Source organism: Bacillus rossius, chromosome 18 (assembly GCF_032445375.1).
Source record: "Bacillus rossius redtenbacheri isolate Brsri chromosome 18, Brsri_v3, whole genome shotgun sequence".
NCBI classification, from domain to species: domain Eukaryota; kingdom Metazoa; phylum Arthropoda; class Insecta; order Phasmatodea; family Bacillidae; genus Bacillus; species Bacillus rossius.
Genome location: NC_086345.1, coordinates 24406064 through 24420155, shown reverse-complemented (window position 1 = coordinate 24420155; position 14092 = coordinate 24406064). Strand labels below are relative to the sequence as shown.

Genomic DNA, 14092 nt, shown 5'->3' with positions numbered 1-14092 from the left:
CAAGTGTTGCAAATATTTTATTTAAAGGGGTTTCCTTTTCACTATGCAAAACTTATACAGGTGAAAAATGTGATGTGTATAAATACAAATAATGTGCACACAATATCTGCATCTTTGAAAGTTTTTGGAACACTTCACTTCAAACAGGGAAGGAGGAAAAAAAAAAAGTTGGAAGTTGGTTGATGCTTGCATTGCTGTGTGTAATTTTTAAACTTGGCCTAAGACAGTTGAATAATTTGCATCCACTTTTTTTTTTTTTTTTGTTACAGGTGGTACCAGGTGGAGTGAGCTGAGGTGATTACTGGAATGCTTGGGAGGGAGAAGGAACATTGAGTGCCCCACTCCTAATTCTCGGGAAAGGAATTTTTAAAGGATGCTACTTTGTTATGTTGGAAATTACATAGAATTCTTTCCAGTGATCTCGATCAAATACAACAGGAATTGTGAAATTATGTATAAACATTTAGAATAATAGTAGTGTGTTTTTCAGTATACAGACAAACCTTACTAATACCAAAATAAAGAGTCTGCAAATATGGCACTTTCTTATTATGATTTTTAACAAATTTTAATAATTTGTAAAGACAATCAAATTAAAGTTTTAAATATTATACACATAATCAGAATATAATTTTAAGCAATAATACATTGAACTAGAATATGGCATAAGTATTATTTTAGTTGAAAAAGAAATAGTGACTTATAATTTTGTGATATTTGTACAAACATTTGTTTTTTCAGGGGACAAAAAAAACTTTTATTTTACACATAAGAAAAATATTTTGTACTAAATAATCTGCTTAGCACTATAACTGCTACGTAATTTCTAGGGGCTGAGAAAACATTTTGTATTAAGGTAATGATGTTAAACTGAAGTACTATTGTGTACATATTTTTGAGTAAAGTGGTTTCTTAAATTGAAATGTACAAAACTTAAAATTCGTAGTAGTTAACTGCATTCTGTGTATGGATAGCCTGCTGGAAAATAATTTAGGCTGTTACATATTGTTTAAATTATTGTTTGTTAGTTTTTCAAATATTAATTGTTTAAATTGATTACAGTATTTTATGAAAGTTAATTTAGGATTTCACAATTTGGAGAGAAAAATTCTCACAAATATGGCATGATAATTTTGATTCTGCTGTTAGATTCTTGATGCTTTGTCTAGGTTATAAACCACCGTTCAGTTTTCAAGTTGCTGTTGGGCAGTTATATGAATTTCTATCTGATATGGTCAATGTTTTTTAATCCTGCCATTGTCTGAATATATGTTACTTTTACTGTGTAAAATGTTGTCCAAGGTGTTTTCTCTCCGATACATAATTGTCTTATAAAGTTAAAATCTATATCTAGTTATGTTTTTTTTCCCTATTTAAATTTGAATGACTTCATTCAAATTGTTTGGCATGATTTGCTTTTTAATGAAAATGCACTGTCCATACAATGTGATTTGTTATTATGAAAAAACTTAATTTAAAGGCTTATAATACTGATGAATATTATCATAAAATAATAAGGAAAGTTGTTGACTTGTGTAATATAAATAAATATACTTTGTTTGAACAGGAAAGTTGTTTTGTTTTATTTATAAACTGGTTAAGAAAATTCTATTGTATAAAACTGGGAATGAAAATTTTTGATGTTGGACTTAGGGCAATAAATTAGGTGAAATCTAAGGGTTTGAATTGAAAATCTTTCAAGGTTTGGGTGTATTATAGGGAATAATGGAAAATGTAAACATAATGAATGGTTCACAATGCAGATATTATATTACGTGTATTGCTACAACAGGAAATCAATTGTTACATGATATAATTCGAACAAACACATTACCAAGAGAGAAAAAAAAAAAAAAAAGGCAAGTTATACACTAATTGCAACAAAATAAACAATTACATACAAATATAATGCAATACATACACATTTAACCCAAACAAAATGCTGAATTGAACAAATATAGCAGTAGAATTTTAATAAATTAACTGAAAACCACACAAAATTTGCAAATATTTACACAAAAAGATCCTATAAAAATCACCCTAAGTCCAACATCAAAAAAATTGTTTCCAAGTTTTATAATGAAATAATTTACAAACATAGTAATAAAAAATTTGACATGTTCAAGTTATAATAGTTTATTTATACCAGCAAATTACATGATTGTACTTAGCCTTTAGATTGAAAAAGATTATAAATTTGTCAGCATTAACCAGTGTTTCAAGGACATTAAGTTGGAACTCTAACAAATTTTTTTGCTTAAAGTGTAAATCTTTCACATGTTAATTGGAAATAAAAAATTTTTTTTAAGTTTTGAGCTTGAAGTAAAAACTTGTTAGGAATTCCAACTTAAACAAGTTTTTACTTCAAGCTCAAAACTTTCACAAATTTTTTTTATTTCCAATTAACATGTGAAAGATTTGCACTTTAAGCAAAAAATTTGTTAAGAGTTCCAACTTAATTTCCTTGGAAACTGCTTTACCAGTAAAATCACATGATTTCACAAAGCTTTATAACATGACAAGTGTATAATTACAGTAGCACCCTGTTACAATATTCCTGCTTATTTTTCCTTCTTCCATCATATTAATTAAATTAAGTCCGACATTTTTCCCACGAGTAAAATGTATTCATTAATTTCACAAATGTAGCTAAATGGTTCATTGCCTGCTTGATTACTTTCCAAAATATAAACACATTCAAACATAAAAAGTTTTAAAAACCTAACTATGTCTACAGGCAAGTTTAACATGTTAAAAGGTTTACTTTACACACATTTTTTGTTTACAACCATTTTCATAGATGGTGAATTTAAATTACAGCCGTATACAAAAATTAAATGTACCTATGCCAGAATACTAGACCTACGCAAATGCGCGGTGTATTAAACATATCAACATTCTCAGTTACGTGTTGGCACCCTTGCTTGGGGAAAAAAAAAAGTTCCTTGCCATTTCAGTGTTTTTTATCAGATGTACCTACTTATGCTTTTACCTTGTCCCCCCTTTAAAAGATTTGTAACAGGGTTTTGGTGTGTTAAATAACGTGACATTTTACAGTTAGAAAAAAATTTGTTAAAGAATCTGGTGAGAAAATTTGTAGCCCATCAAGAAATGCAAAAGATCTGAATTAATTAACACGAATGATAACACTTGGGCTTAAACAAACAGCCAGAACATAGGTTAACACTATCGCACGTTTCGGCTTGTCACATGCAACATTAAGTCAGTTATAGGCCTGGCCATTGCTACTTACAAACATACACACGGGTATTTTCTTCAGTTTCATCACTAATATAGAGGCAAGAAATTATGGCTTCATATTTATAGTTATTTGTCTGTCATTTTGATCTTGTACATATGTCACTAGTAACGTGCATTAATATACAAAATAACTCATATTATTACATATAACATTTCATTTATGGGGGAAAAGAAAGTAACTTTGTTATTGGAGCTAACAAATTAACATTGGACAATGTCAAATTTAAATTTTACATTTTATCACAATCCCACTAACATATAAATGTGAAAGTTTTGATGAATTGATGTTTGTTACTCAATCACGCCAGAACGGCTGAACGGACCTGGATGAAATTTGGCCTACATTTGTGTGGTACCAAGTACGTATTGTTTTTATTTCATTGCATTTTGTGTTTATCACTATTCGCCATATTATCTTGCCCCTAGTAGTACACAAATACTCGTCCTACCAACGTAAGAACAGCTCATAACTTGCTTGAGACCAGTCAGTGATACATAAAAACATTATATTCTCTTCACTGAACACCGGCTTGGCACAGTTGGCTGAATGTTGGCACGCGCCCGTTCCGATGCAAAGGCCGCTCTGCAACAACGAAAAAATATCAATACTAGTTAGTTGTATGGTCCCCGTTGAAAAATGATGACTATAACAAACAAAACGCTAATTTAATATACATGAAATATTTAATCAAATTGTTTTAATTTGTTTTCACACTGCATGTTAATTCAGTTCTGGTTATTCAGTATTCAGTATTTATTCAGACTTCGCTTCACATTTAAAAAGAGACCTTCGCATATGCCTACCGATTTATACTGTATTTAACCCAAGATTTTAAAAATGTTTTGGGAAAGTGTTGTAGTAAGTAATCTGCATTTATTAAACATTTTATAAGTTATATTTAAAGATGGTCATTGATTTGTGTTATTGCAATATATTTCTGAAGTAAAATATGTTGGCTTCATCCAACACACTAGTAATAACATTTAGGCAGTATCGGTAATGGAATCAGCAGTATCGGTAAGTTAATATCGGTAGTATGGGAAAAGGCTCAGAATCTGTATTGACTCAGCACTACCCAATACCATACATATTTGAAAGCTGGCTAACCGAAGTACCAGCTTCCAGTTTATTTAACACCTGCAGTTTTTGTTCAATTGTTAAAACAACTCGTTTACGTTTGGAAGTAGACATCCTGCGTGCACGACTGATGAAACTCAACATTGACTGCGACTGTACAGCCGACAAGACAGCGCTGCGACGGCCAGATGACACGGGAGAGGAGGGGTAGGAATCGGAGTGAGTAAACAAAACAGGGGCAGACCTTTTTTTATCTCTGTCATCCAAAAGCGTTGCCACACCGCGCGCCACAGCAGTCTGCGCGACCGAAAAGTTACTTTTTCGTTTTAAAATTATTCTTTCTTAAAAATCCCGCCGGTTAAGCCTCAAATCGGATAATCCGCCGTTGGAAAATCGGGAGTTGATTGTACTTGCAAATATCACATTTCTGGAGACATTGTGATTGTTTACAAAAAAGTATTCAATCGGTTTTTGTGACAATCTGTTGAAGAAATTTATTGGTACTGGTTTCTGACGTGATAAAAGTCTTATCAATCGATGAACGCCGGCTGCACGCACGAAAAATCGTCACGTTCCGCACTGAGCCGAGCGTGCAAGAACCGGCCAACCACCGCGCGAGAAAATCTTCTGTAATATCAGACAGGTTAAGGCGGGGCTTTTTAACTTAATTGTTCGTGATATTATTTAAACAAATTATTTAAATTTAATTTGCAAAAAAAAATTGTAAATAATATTTGAAAATTAAAAAAAAGTATGCAATTTTTCATCGTGTATTCTTATGACTTTTTCGAGGCACATTAAACTTGAAACGCTCCCATTCGTTTATCGTTTCCTACTTTTCCTATCATCGTCCTATCCTTAACAGAATAACACAGATTGGAAGAAGTTAAATAGCAAATGTGTATAAATGTTATGGTTAAAATGTTAAAAATAATCTCTTCGTTAAAGTAATAAACATATTTGAATTAATGAGTGCAAATAAAAGTAAATTCATCAATTAAATTGTAGATTTCATTTCACTCCTTCTTTGCATCCATACAAAATAGTGATAATTCAGTAAAAATGATTCAATTTTTATTCATGAAAGTATGCAATCATTTCATCAATGTTTTGTTATGACGTCGTCACGTTAAACTATCGTCCGTAAACCTACTTCGCAGACGGAGGCGGGCTCACCTGATGCTCCTCTTCCAGTCCTCGCTGGAGGCGCGGCCGCTGGGCCTGTACCAGCTTGATGCAGCGCCCCCGGCCGCCCGAGGCCGGAACGGCACTTGTGGAGCTCCGCGTTCCGTGTTCTGCGACAACACACAACAGCACCGGTGCGGATATAAGAGCACGAGACCACAGCCCATCACGACTGTAAACTCACATAGACACTACTCAAAAATCGCAGGAGAACGTGAATACACATCGTCGGCTGACTTCTGAAACCTCGTTAACTCCACTTTGGTCAATTTTACAGGAGAACTTAATGGGGTTTTTAAGCACGGTTTCGACTGGCAAAGATACGAGGTTTCATAATTTGTGAATAGAAAATAAACTTAAGAAGAGTTGACTTACGAGGTTTCATCAGCATAAGCACTATGAAAAAATGAAAAAAAAAAAAAAAAAAATACACCAAACACATCCGGAATATGAAACTAGGAAAATCTGGACTTACGAGGTTTTAGAAGTAAGTCGACGATATATATTAGTTGAGACAAGATTTTATGGTTCTATTTTTTTAGCCCAAATTTGTTTTTTAACACAGAACAATTCGGTGTTATTGTTTTTATTTTACTGTCTGGAAAAAACATTTTTTTAATTTTAAAATTTAAAAGATTACCTTTTTATGATTAGAACCGAGTTTAGGTTAAATGCTAACCAACTCCACGATTACCGTGTTTTATCGCATAATCCTCGCACCATTATTTTGGACCGTCAAAATTTGGAAGAAAAATTTTTTTTTGTATAAACCTCGCATTACGTTAAGAGTCAGAGCGCTTTGTGTAGTTTAAGGGTTAAACAAGTTTAGTACATGGACATGTATACAACAAAACCCAAATTGCAAAAATCTTATCCTTTACTATGGTAAATTCATTAAATGTTGTTTATTTACCATTAAATTTGTCCCAAAATGTATGAATTAAATGCATTGAAAAAATAACAATTTTTCTTAATCTCTTATTACAGTAAAACACCGTTTTAACGAACTTCATTAGAGCGAACAATTCATTACTACGAACTATCCCTTTGGTCCCGTCAGACGTCCATATAACATAACGTAAAAAAATTTCACTACTACGAATTTTCTCACTCAAATTTTTATAATATTCTATAAATATTCATTTGAACGAACACTTTTCTGCCCGGCACGGTAAACGACAAACGGATAAAATCGTTGCCATTCTCCCACAAACTGCCATCTTATTTATTTTGATACGCGCCATAGATGACTGCAATGGACTAGTGTTGAAATTAATGCACAAAACTGGTGTAGCGACTAAAGCGCTGCAATGTGGTGTTCGCTGACGTTACTCTTTGTTCTATGCTCGCACGACGTGTTTAACCTATGCGAAGTTCTACATCATAAAGTATTGCTACACACACATCTCTGGTCGTTTCCATGTTTATTGTTTGAGAAACGGGAAAGCCTACAACTCACATAGTTTCGGTTCCCTGCAAGAATTTCCGAAGATTTCCCAAGTTTTGCGTTTTGGTATTAACGCCACTTCAGCCGCTAAATCAGAAGTTTCCAATGAAAACAAGCATGTTGTGACTAACCTAACCCTTCGATTTTTTTAATTTCAATTTTTTAGAGAAATCCGTTGCATGAACGTGGTAGGGAACCGAAACTACGTGAGTTGTAGGCTTCCCGGCTATACTACGAGTATAACTTATTTTTACATGTGTAGGATCCATTTGTTTTTATAGTTTAAAAAACCGCACTTCTGAACATGTCTTATAGGAAACGAAAGGCTATTGATGTGAAACTTGAAATGTTAAAAGCAGTAGATAAAGGAAATAAAAAGACTGATGTGGCTAAAAAGTTTGATATCTCCAAATCAACATTATCCACAATTTTCACCCAGCGATCCAGTTTGGAAGACAATAAAATGTAAAAAATTTTTCCTAACTTTTAAATTTTATATTTTTGATTTATTACAGCATATTTGCAAACAGCTTGTCTTGATTCCAAAGGTAGGCTTACTGTTTTGGCAAACAACTTGCCTACGTAGTATTTCTGTATTGTACATATACATACTAGTATGTATGTATGTAGTATGTATGTATCTTGATCCCAAAGTATAGCTGTTAAAGTAATTGATGCTTGTACCACTCATATTGGTATTAGATTTTCTACTTTGTTTTTTAAGAAGATCGAGTTATGTTAAAAACCCCAAATCAGGAATCATTGTGATTTCGGTATAAAGAACTTCATTATAACAAACTGCCATAATTTTGGTCCCTTCATGTTCTTTATAATGAAGCTCTACTGTATTGTTATTAGCAACATATTTTAAATTAATGACTTTGGCACAATTTTCACATAAAGTGCATCATATGTCATTTGAAATGAGACTGTTTTGGTAAAGTATTTTAAAATTTTTTGTAGTTTTTTAATGTTTGTTGTGTTGAAAACAATTTTTGTATGACTTAGTCGAGATGATTATTGTTATTATGTATAGTTCTATCATTTATGTTAGTTTGTGTTAATGTTTGTCATGTTGGTACAGGAAGATTTTTTTATAGTGAAGTCGATTGTATCCTCAAAAAAAACCATGTTTCGTGTTGGCTTTCTCGGCAATTAAAAGTCAGTTATAATTATAAAAGTGATGTGTCCTCTAAAATAGTTTTACATTTATTTACATGCATATCTGATCACCAATACCATGCCTTCTAACAAATTGAATAATACACTTTTTTTTTTTATGAATAAAGAGAACGTATTAAAACCAAAACATTGAATATCTTGTTTTAAAAAAGGAAACCATGAAATCTCGTCCACATTATTACATTCAAATTTAGATCGCAACAAAAAAAAAAAAAACAACCAGGACTTGCAGAAGCCTTAAAGACTTACCTCTCGGACGGCCTCGGCTTCAACTCCGGAGGACGCACGGCAGACGCGGAGCTCATCTAGCCGTGGTCGGCACGGTGCACCGGCTGCTGGCCGTGCTCTGGTCACCAGCACGTCCGCCACTGTCAGACAAATACAGAAGTTACACACACAAGAGAGGGGCTCCCTCGTGAGGTCACAGGCTAGTCCGGGCCGAGTTCTAAATGTCCTGTGGTGTTTCTTCATAATATACAATAAATACATTTTTTTTTATTTTAATCACAAAGACTTAATTTACATGGATTTTAAGACAGAACAAGTTTAATCCCAACAGGGCCCACTCCCATCTAGTCTCGGATTAGCAGAACTCTACATCTACTCTACTGGATAACAGAAATATTGCTGCATAAGTTACCAGAAAATTTTAGAACACTATTTTGTTTCAGTTGCATATTATTGGAATCCTAAATTTTACATTAACTTCATGAGGTAGGAGCTAGCATTTCATGTCTTGTACGGAATCATCTATTCGAAAACATCCTGTGTGCATGCATTCATAAAATAAGTTTTATTTTACTCTGTTTAATATTAGTTTTTTACATTTGGTATTTAAAGATTAATTTTCTAAACATTTCAAATATCTGTTAAATTTTTTCTTCTAATGAAATTCCACATTAGAGATGTTATTTGTAAAACCTTTTAGTAATTTGCTATTAGAAGTGTTATTATCAATTAATACACACAGTACTTTTTAAGATAAAAGTAAGAAGGTACCAAGTGTTGATTTTTTATAGATAATTTTTTTTGCACAATAGAGACATTAGCTACTGGTCTATTAATTTTAATCGAAGCACAACATTTAAATTATCACCAACAAAGTGTGTGTGTGTTTATAGTAAATACATACATACTTTTGTGTTAAATACAACATTAGGTAAGTAATTTTGAACTACATTCTAATTTTAAAATAAACAAAACTTATTACGTATGCACCACAACTTGTATTACAAAGTACCAGTTTATTCATAAAATATAGTTTTATAATTAACCACAATGAAATATTGTACTTAAAGTAACTTTTATCCTTTTACTTAACTATAAAAAACACGTTTACAGTGTAAGTATGTATGTGTGTGTATAAATAAAGGTAGCTGTAACAAATGTATTTAATTCACCTGTAATTAAATTTTCTACATTTAATTACCTGGTGTTATCACACATTGCCCTCTTTTTTTTTTGGGCTTGCAATTTGAAATTTTTCTTTTGTTTAACATGGCATGGGACTTAGATTTGATTACTTCTTGAAGTCACCAGTTGGGAACTGGTGTGATTATCGTGACAGTTGTAGTCGCCCACGTGAACCAATAAGTTATTTCTGCGGTACTTACAGACTACAGCCTGTTAGTAAACATGTGGTCGCTGCAATGTACACAATGTCTGTGAGATAAGATTAATCCCTTGACATGCAAAAAAAATTGAGATGGATGTAAAAACCCAAAGAGGGTGGGGCACAATAATCCCCCCTTAAGGTGGGGTTTCACGGTACATCTGGCATCCGGACAATGCGGCCCCCAATGGCTATTGGTGTCAGTATGTACCCTGTGTGATGTCACCCGATTAAGTACGGACTCGAGGCCGCCACGACGCAAGTGTCTCGTCGCTCCTCGGCACGCCGCGTCCTGTCCTCCGCCCAGCCGTGCAAAACACGGGAGAAGCAGCACGCTCCATTTCCGACCCACCTCCAGTCCTACAATCAAAGGGCAGAGAGATCCAAAAGTCACTATCTGGTTGCGAGAGTTTCCAGGCCATTACAGTAGAACCCTGTTGTAACATTTTTTTCAAAACATTATGAGCAGGAAATAAAAATTTAGCACTTGTCAGAGTTTGAACCCTTTTACCAACAGACTCATCTAGCTGTGTAAATAAATATAATGTTAAAAACCACTACTGTGTACATTAGATGCTCAAATTTGCTTACAAATGTTCTTAAAATTCATCGTGGCCAGCTTCTGTTTTATTTGTCTTTAAAGACACACTGCCACCTTTATGTAACATTGTCTCATGAGTCATGATGATGATGTTTAGTGTAGGATTGCCTGTGTCCAATTCCTTCACCACTTTAACATGTGTTTTGTTGGGAACCCTACCTAAGAATTAAAATAATTGTACTTTATGGGCAATATTTTTTTTTACTATAGCGGAATAGTTGGTATAATGGAAAGAGATAAATACATTGTTCTTATGGGGGACATTTTGGGACTTAAAAAATTTTTTTATGTTATACGCAGGAAAACATTATAACAGGCTTCTACAATACATTTTAAATGAATTTGCTATCCAAATTTTGTTTCATTGTGTAAAACTAAAGGCATGTCTGAATGTAATACACTTGCTGCTACAAATAACTTCCCCCGTGAAGTAATGTACTCACACTTTAACAAAAGTTTGGAATACAGCCAAAATGAGAATCCCGAGATATTCCATGCCACATTATTCATTAGACTATCACCTGAAATTAGGTGTGCTTTGTCCTTAAGTCACGTGAATACACCCTGTGTGCTGGCGCGTTGACCCAGATAACCAAATGCTAAAGTCGGCTTGTGTGTCCAACCTTTAGAGTGACATGCCACATGTAGACGAATACAAACGTTTGACTGGATTCAGATCACACAGCGCGAGATGTTGCCGATCGGTTTAAAGCCGCACAAAGCGGCGTGACGGGAATTGTGAACACAAGGAACCTGTTCCGGCCATCCCCGTGTTATTACAAAACCGGCCCAGGATCATTACCTCCAAGCGTCGGCTCTTCGGAATGAACTCTCCAGGGCAACAGGGGTTCTTATATCGCAGACCAGAAGACTGCATGAGCTTGGTCCTCAGTCCAGAAGGCCGAAGGGAAGCTTTGCACCGAACCAACAGCACCGCGCCTATCGAAGCAACTGGGCTCTTGCTTACCAACATTTGGACCAATGTCTCGTTCACCGATGAGACCAGGACTGGTTTGAGACCTGAAACACAACATGATAGAATGTAGAGGACCTCTGTACAATGTCAGCAATCTAGACATGTCCATACATTTACATACGCTGGTGCAAGGGTTACGTTCTGGCCAGGAATAATGCTGGGGCGGGGAGTGGCACCATTTACCCCGGGACAAACTTGGTGATCTCAATATCACAAAATGTCACTACTAGTGGATATAATTTGGATTCAGAGTCATTGCTGCCGTCGGTCGCGACTGAAAATGCCACAGTTTGTAAATTACAAACAATTTTATCAGTTGCATCTGTTGCCATTTCTATCACGATAGCCGTCGACTTTGTTTTTGCGCAACCAAATTTTTTTGCTACTTCAGAATTTGAAAACATTTTTCTGAATAACGGACCGGCATGATCCGAAACATTTAAAGGAATATTATGTTCAACCAAAAAGTTTGTAAACATACATTCTGCGCGTATTACAGCATTGTTTGTGCTGTTATTTTTAGCTAAATAATTACTAACCTTTGAACTGACTGCGACACTTTTAACATTTGCGAGATGTTTTGAACAGTTCACGTGGAGATTGAGGTCATATCTTCCACCGTGCCCCATGTTGAAGCCGCATCTACACACTGAACAAAATGCGAAATGTGTTCCCTTGCTTGATTTAAGAAAACACGGAAAATCCCGCGTGCATGTATCGCGAAATGCCTGAGAATAATGCAATGTATATCACGTTTCGGTGGCATATTCTTCTTCACTCTATTCCACTTCCGTTAATTGTCCACATAACACGTTTTTATTAAAAACATGCAATAAATTTGTTTCCTAACCTGTAATAAACAAATTCAAAATTGGCTCAACTTTAACTGAAGAATCACAACATACACTAATGCATGACACCAAACGTCTTGTACTTAAAATTCGTAAAAAATGCAGACATCCTCATGCAATCGTAAAACGGACGTGATTTTTGTACATTTTACGAAAAAATCGTAAAGGTTGGCAAGTCCTAATGATATATGATTTTTTTTAATGTCTCCTTTGCCCGGTAGGAGCAAATGAACCTAGATCAAAAATGATTGTTAACTCTCATATACCTAGACAAAGAGAATGTTTTATTTTACAAGGCACAAAAGCAAATGACTTGAAAAACACAATTGTGAATTAAGATTTGTTTGCTTAGGCAAGTACCTAATATCATACCACAAATGATTAGAGCTTAATAAAATTATGTTTGCATGTATATGAACGTAACATTGTCAATTCAAATACACTCCCACATAACCTGTTGTAATTAAATCAATGCATGTAAACAAACAATCTTTATTCCAAATACCTTGAAATGTAAATATACGATCATTGTCATTTGTAACATGATACTATTTCATTGTCGTAAAAATCACACTACACTGAACATTACAAACACAGAAGCAGATGATCACACTGAAACAACCAGACGACGACTTGTCATCGCAACTCGTACTTTTAAAGACTTAACCAACAGTCCACAAAAATTTGAAGTATTTTAATTACATCCAACCTAACCCAACCATTTTCACAATATCGAGGGGACATGTGTATGTAATGTAATTAACCTAACTCAAACACTTGAGAAAAAAAATCGTAAAAACAGTTATATCAGATATACCGTTATTTTTAATGATATAAATTTAAATCCATTTTTTTTAATTTAAATTCTTTTTATCCTTTACAATTCATCTTCAGCGCAGTGTTTCTAACTAAGTATAGTTTTTTTTTAGTAACCAGCTAAAAATGCAGCTTATAAACTAGAATAAGATTACGTGACACATTTGAATGATGAGAAAGTTTTTAGACCTACATCTTTTTAGGTTACACATTCAAATTTCTACCACCTACATTCCATAATATATATACAAATATATATATATTTAGAATAAAAACTAACGAACATACATACCTTTACGGACAAAATTACTTTATTCGGAACACTAATAATTTCTCATTGCAATTATCACTTATCACTTTAGCACACGTTGATAGAAAGAACGAGATTCTTCATTTTTAATTCCATTACTTGACGTCACTTTACATGCACAGTGCTGGCATGTTCTTGGAACTAAATTCCCTTCTGAAAGCTTAAAATTCTCTTTTAAGATATTTAAATATCAATTCATACAATAAAACTTTTACTACTTATTATTTATTCAATCTGAAGAACTGTTAATATTGTTTTGTTTTAAATTTCCGTTGATTTTGAAATACCATTTTTTTAGACTGAAAAAAAAAAACGCCTGTTGTAGGTTGTACAGCAAAATTTCTCTCATGTCAACAAAATTATAATTCGCTTTTATTAGCTGGATATTAGTCGGATTGCTCTGAGACTTTGCACACTTATCAAGGACCGACGACAATGCAATAATTTAAATAGGATTAGCGATTTTTTATATCCGATACCCGGTAGTGTCTTTGTGCCGTAATAAAATATTTCCATTCAATTTTCACCCAATTTCCGACGTCGTATGTGTTGAAATTTCGCATACGTATAAAGAAGCTCTGAAAATAAAAACGTTGATAACTTAAGACCTTAGTGTTAAGGGGAAGTGGGGGATCAAAGGGTCTAAAAACCACTAATTTAGAGCTATGGATAATAACCAGGCCTTTGTGTATCTTTGAGGTCAAGGCATGATGGGAATTTGCCCCAGGGTCGACTGTTACCCGGAGGGGGTGATGATTGGGGGGGGGGGGGGG

The 14092-nt window shown here is 34.1% G+C and overlaps 1 protein-coding gene across 7 annotated transcripts; it reads right to left on the bottom strand.

Annotated features, from left to right (window-relative positions):
• Positions 1–2120: 2120 nt before the first annotated feature.
• Positions 2121–13436, bottom strand: LOC134541274 (uncharacterized). Of its 7 annotated transcripts, none has more exons than XR_010076582.1 (7): positions 13302–13436; positions 11169–11386; positions 9977–10125; positions 8403–8521; positions 5516–5634; positions 2473–3844; positions 2121–2240 (listed from the first exon to the last, which is right to left on the bottom strand). XR_010076582.1 is itself a non-coding variant. In XM_063384578.1 (6 exons), exons 2-6 carry the CDS (start codon positions 11337–11339, stop codon positions 3766–3768), a joined length of 606 nt encoding a protein of 201 aa, XP_063240648.1. In that variant the 5' UTR covers positions 11340–11386; positions 13302–13408; the 3' UTR covers positions 2437–3765. The 7 variants fall into 7 exon arrangements, 2 of the variants coding, with proteins under 2 accessions (XP_063240648.1, XP_063240649.1); XR_010076583.1 differs by having other exon boundaries at positions 11334–11386; positions 13302–13422; XR_010076581.1 differs by having other exon boundaries at positions 2121–3844.
• Positions 13437–14092: the final 656 nt, after the last annotated feature.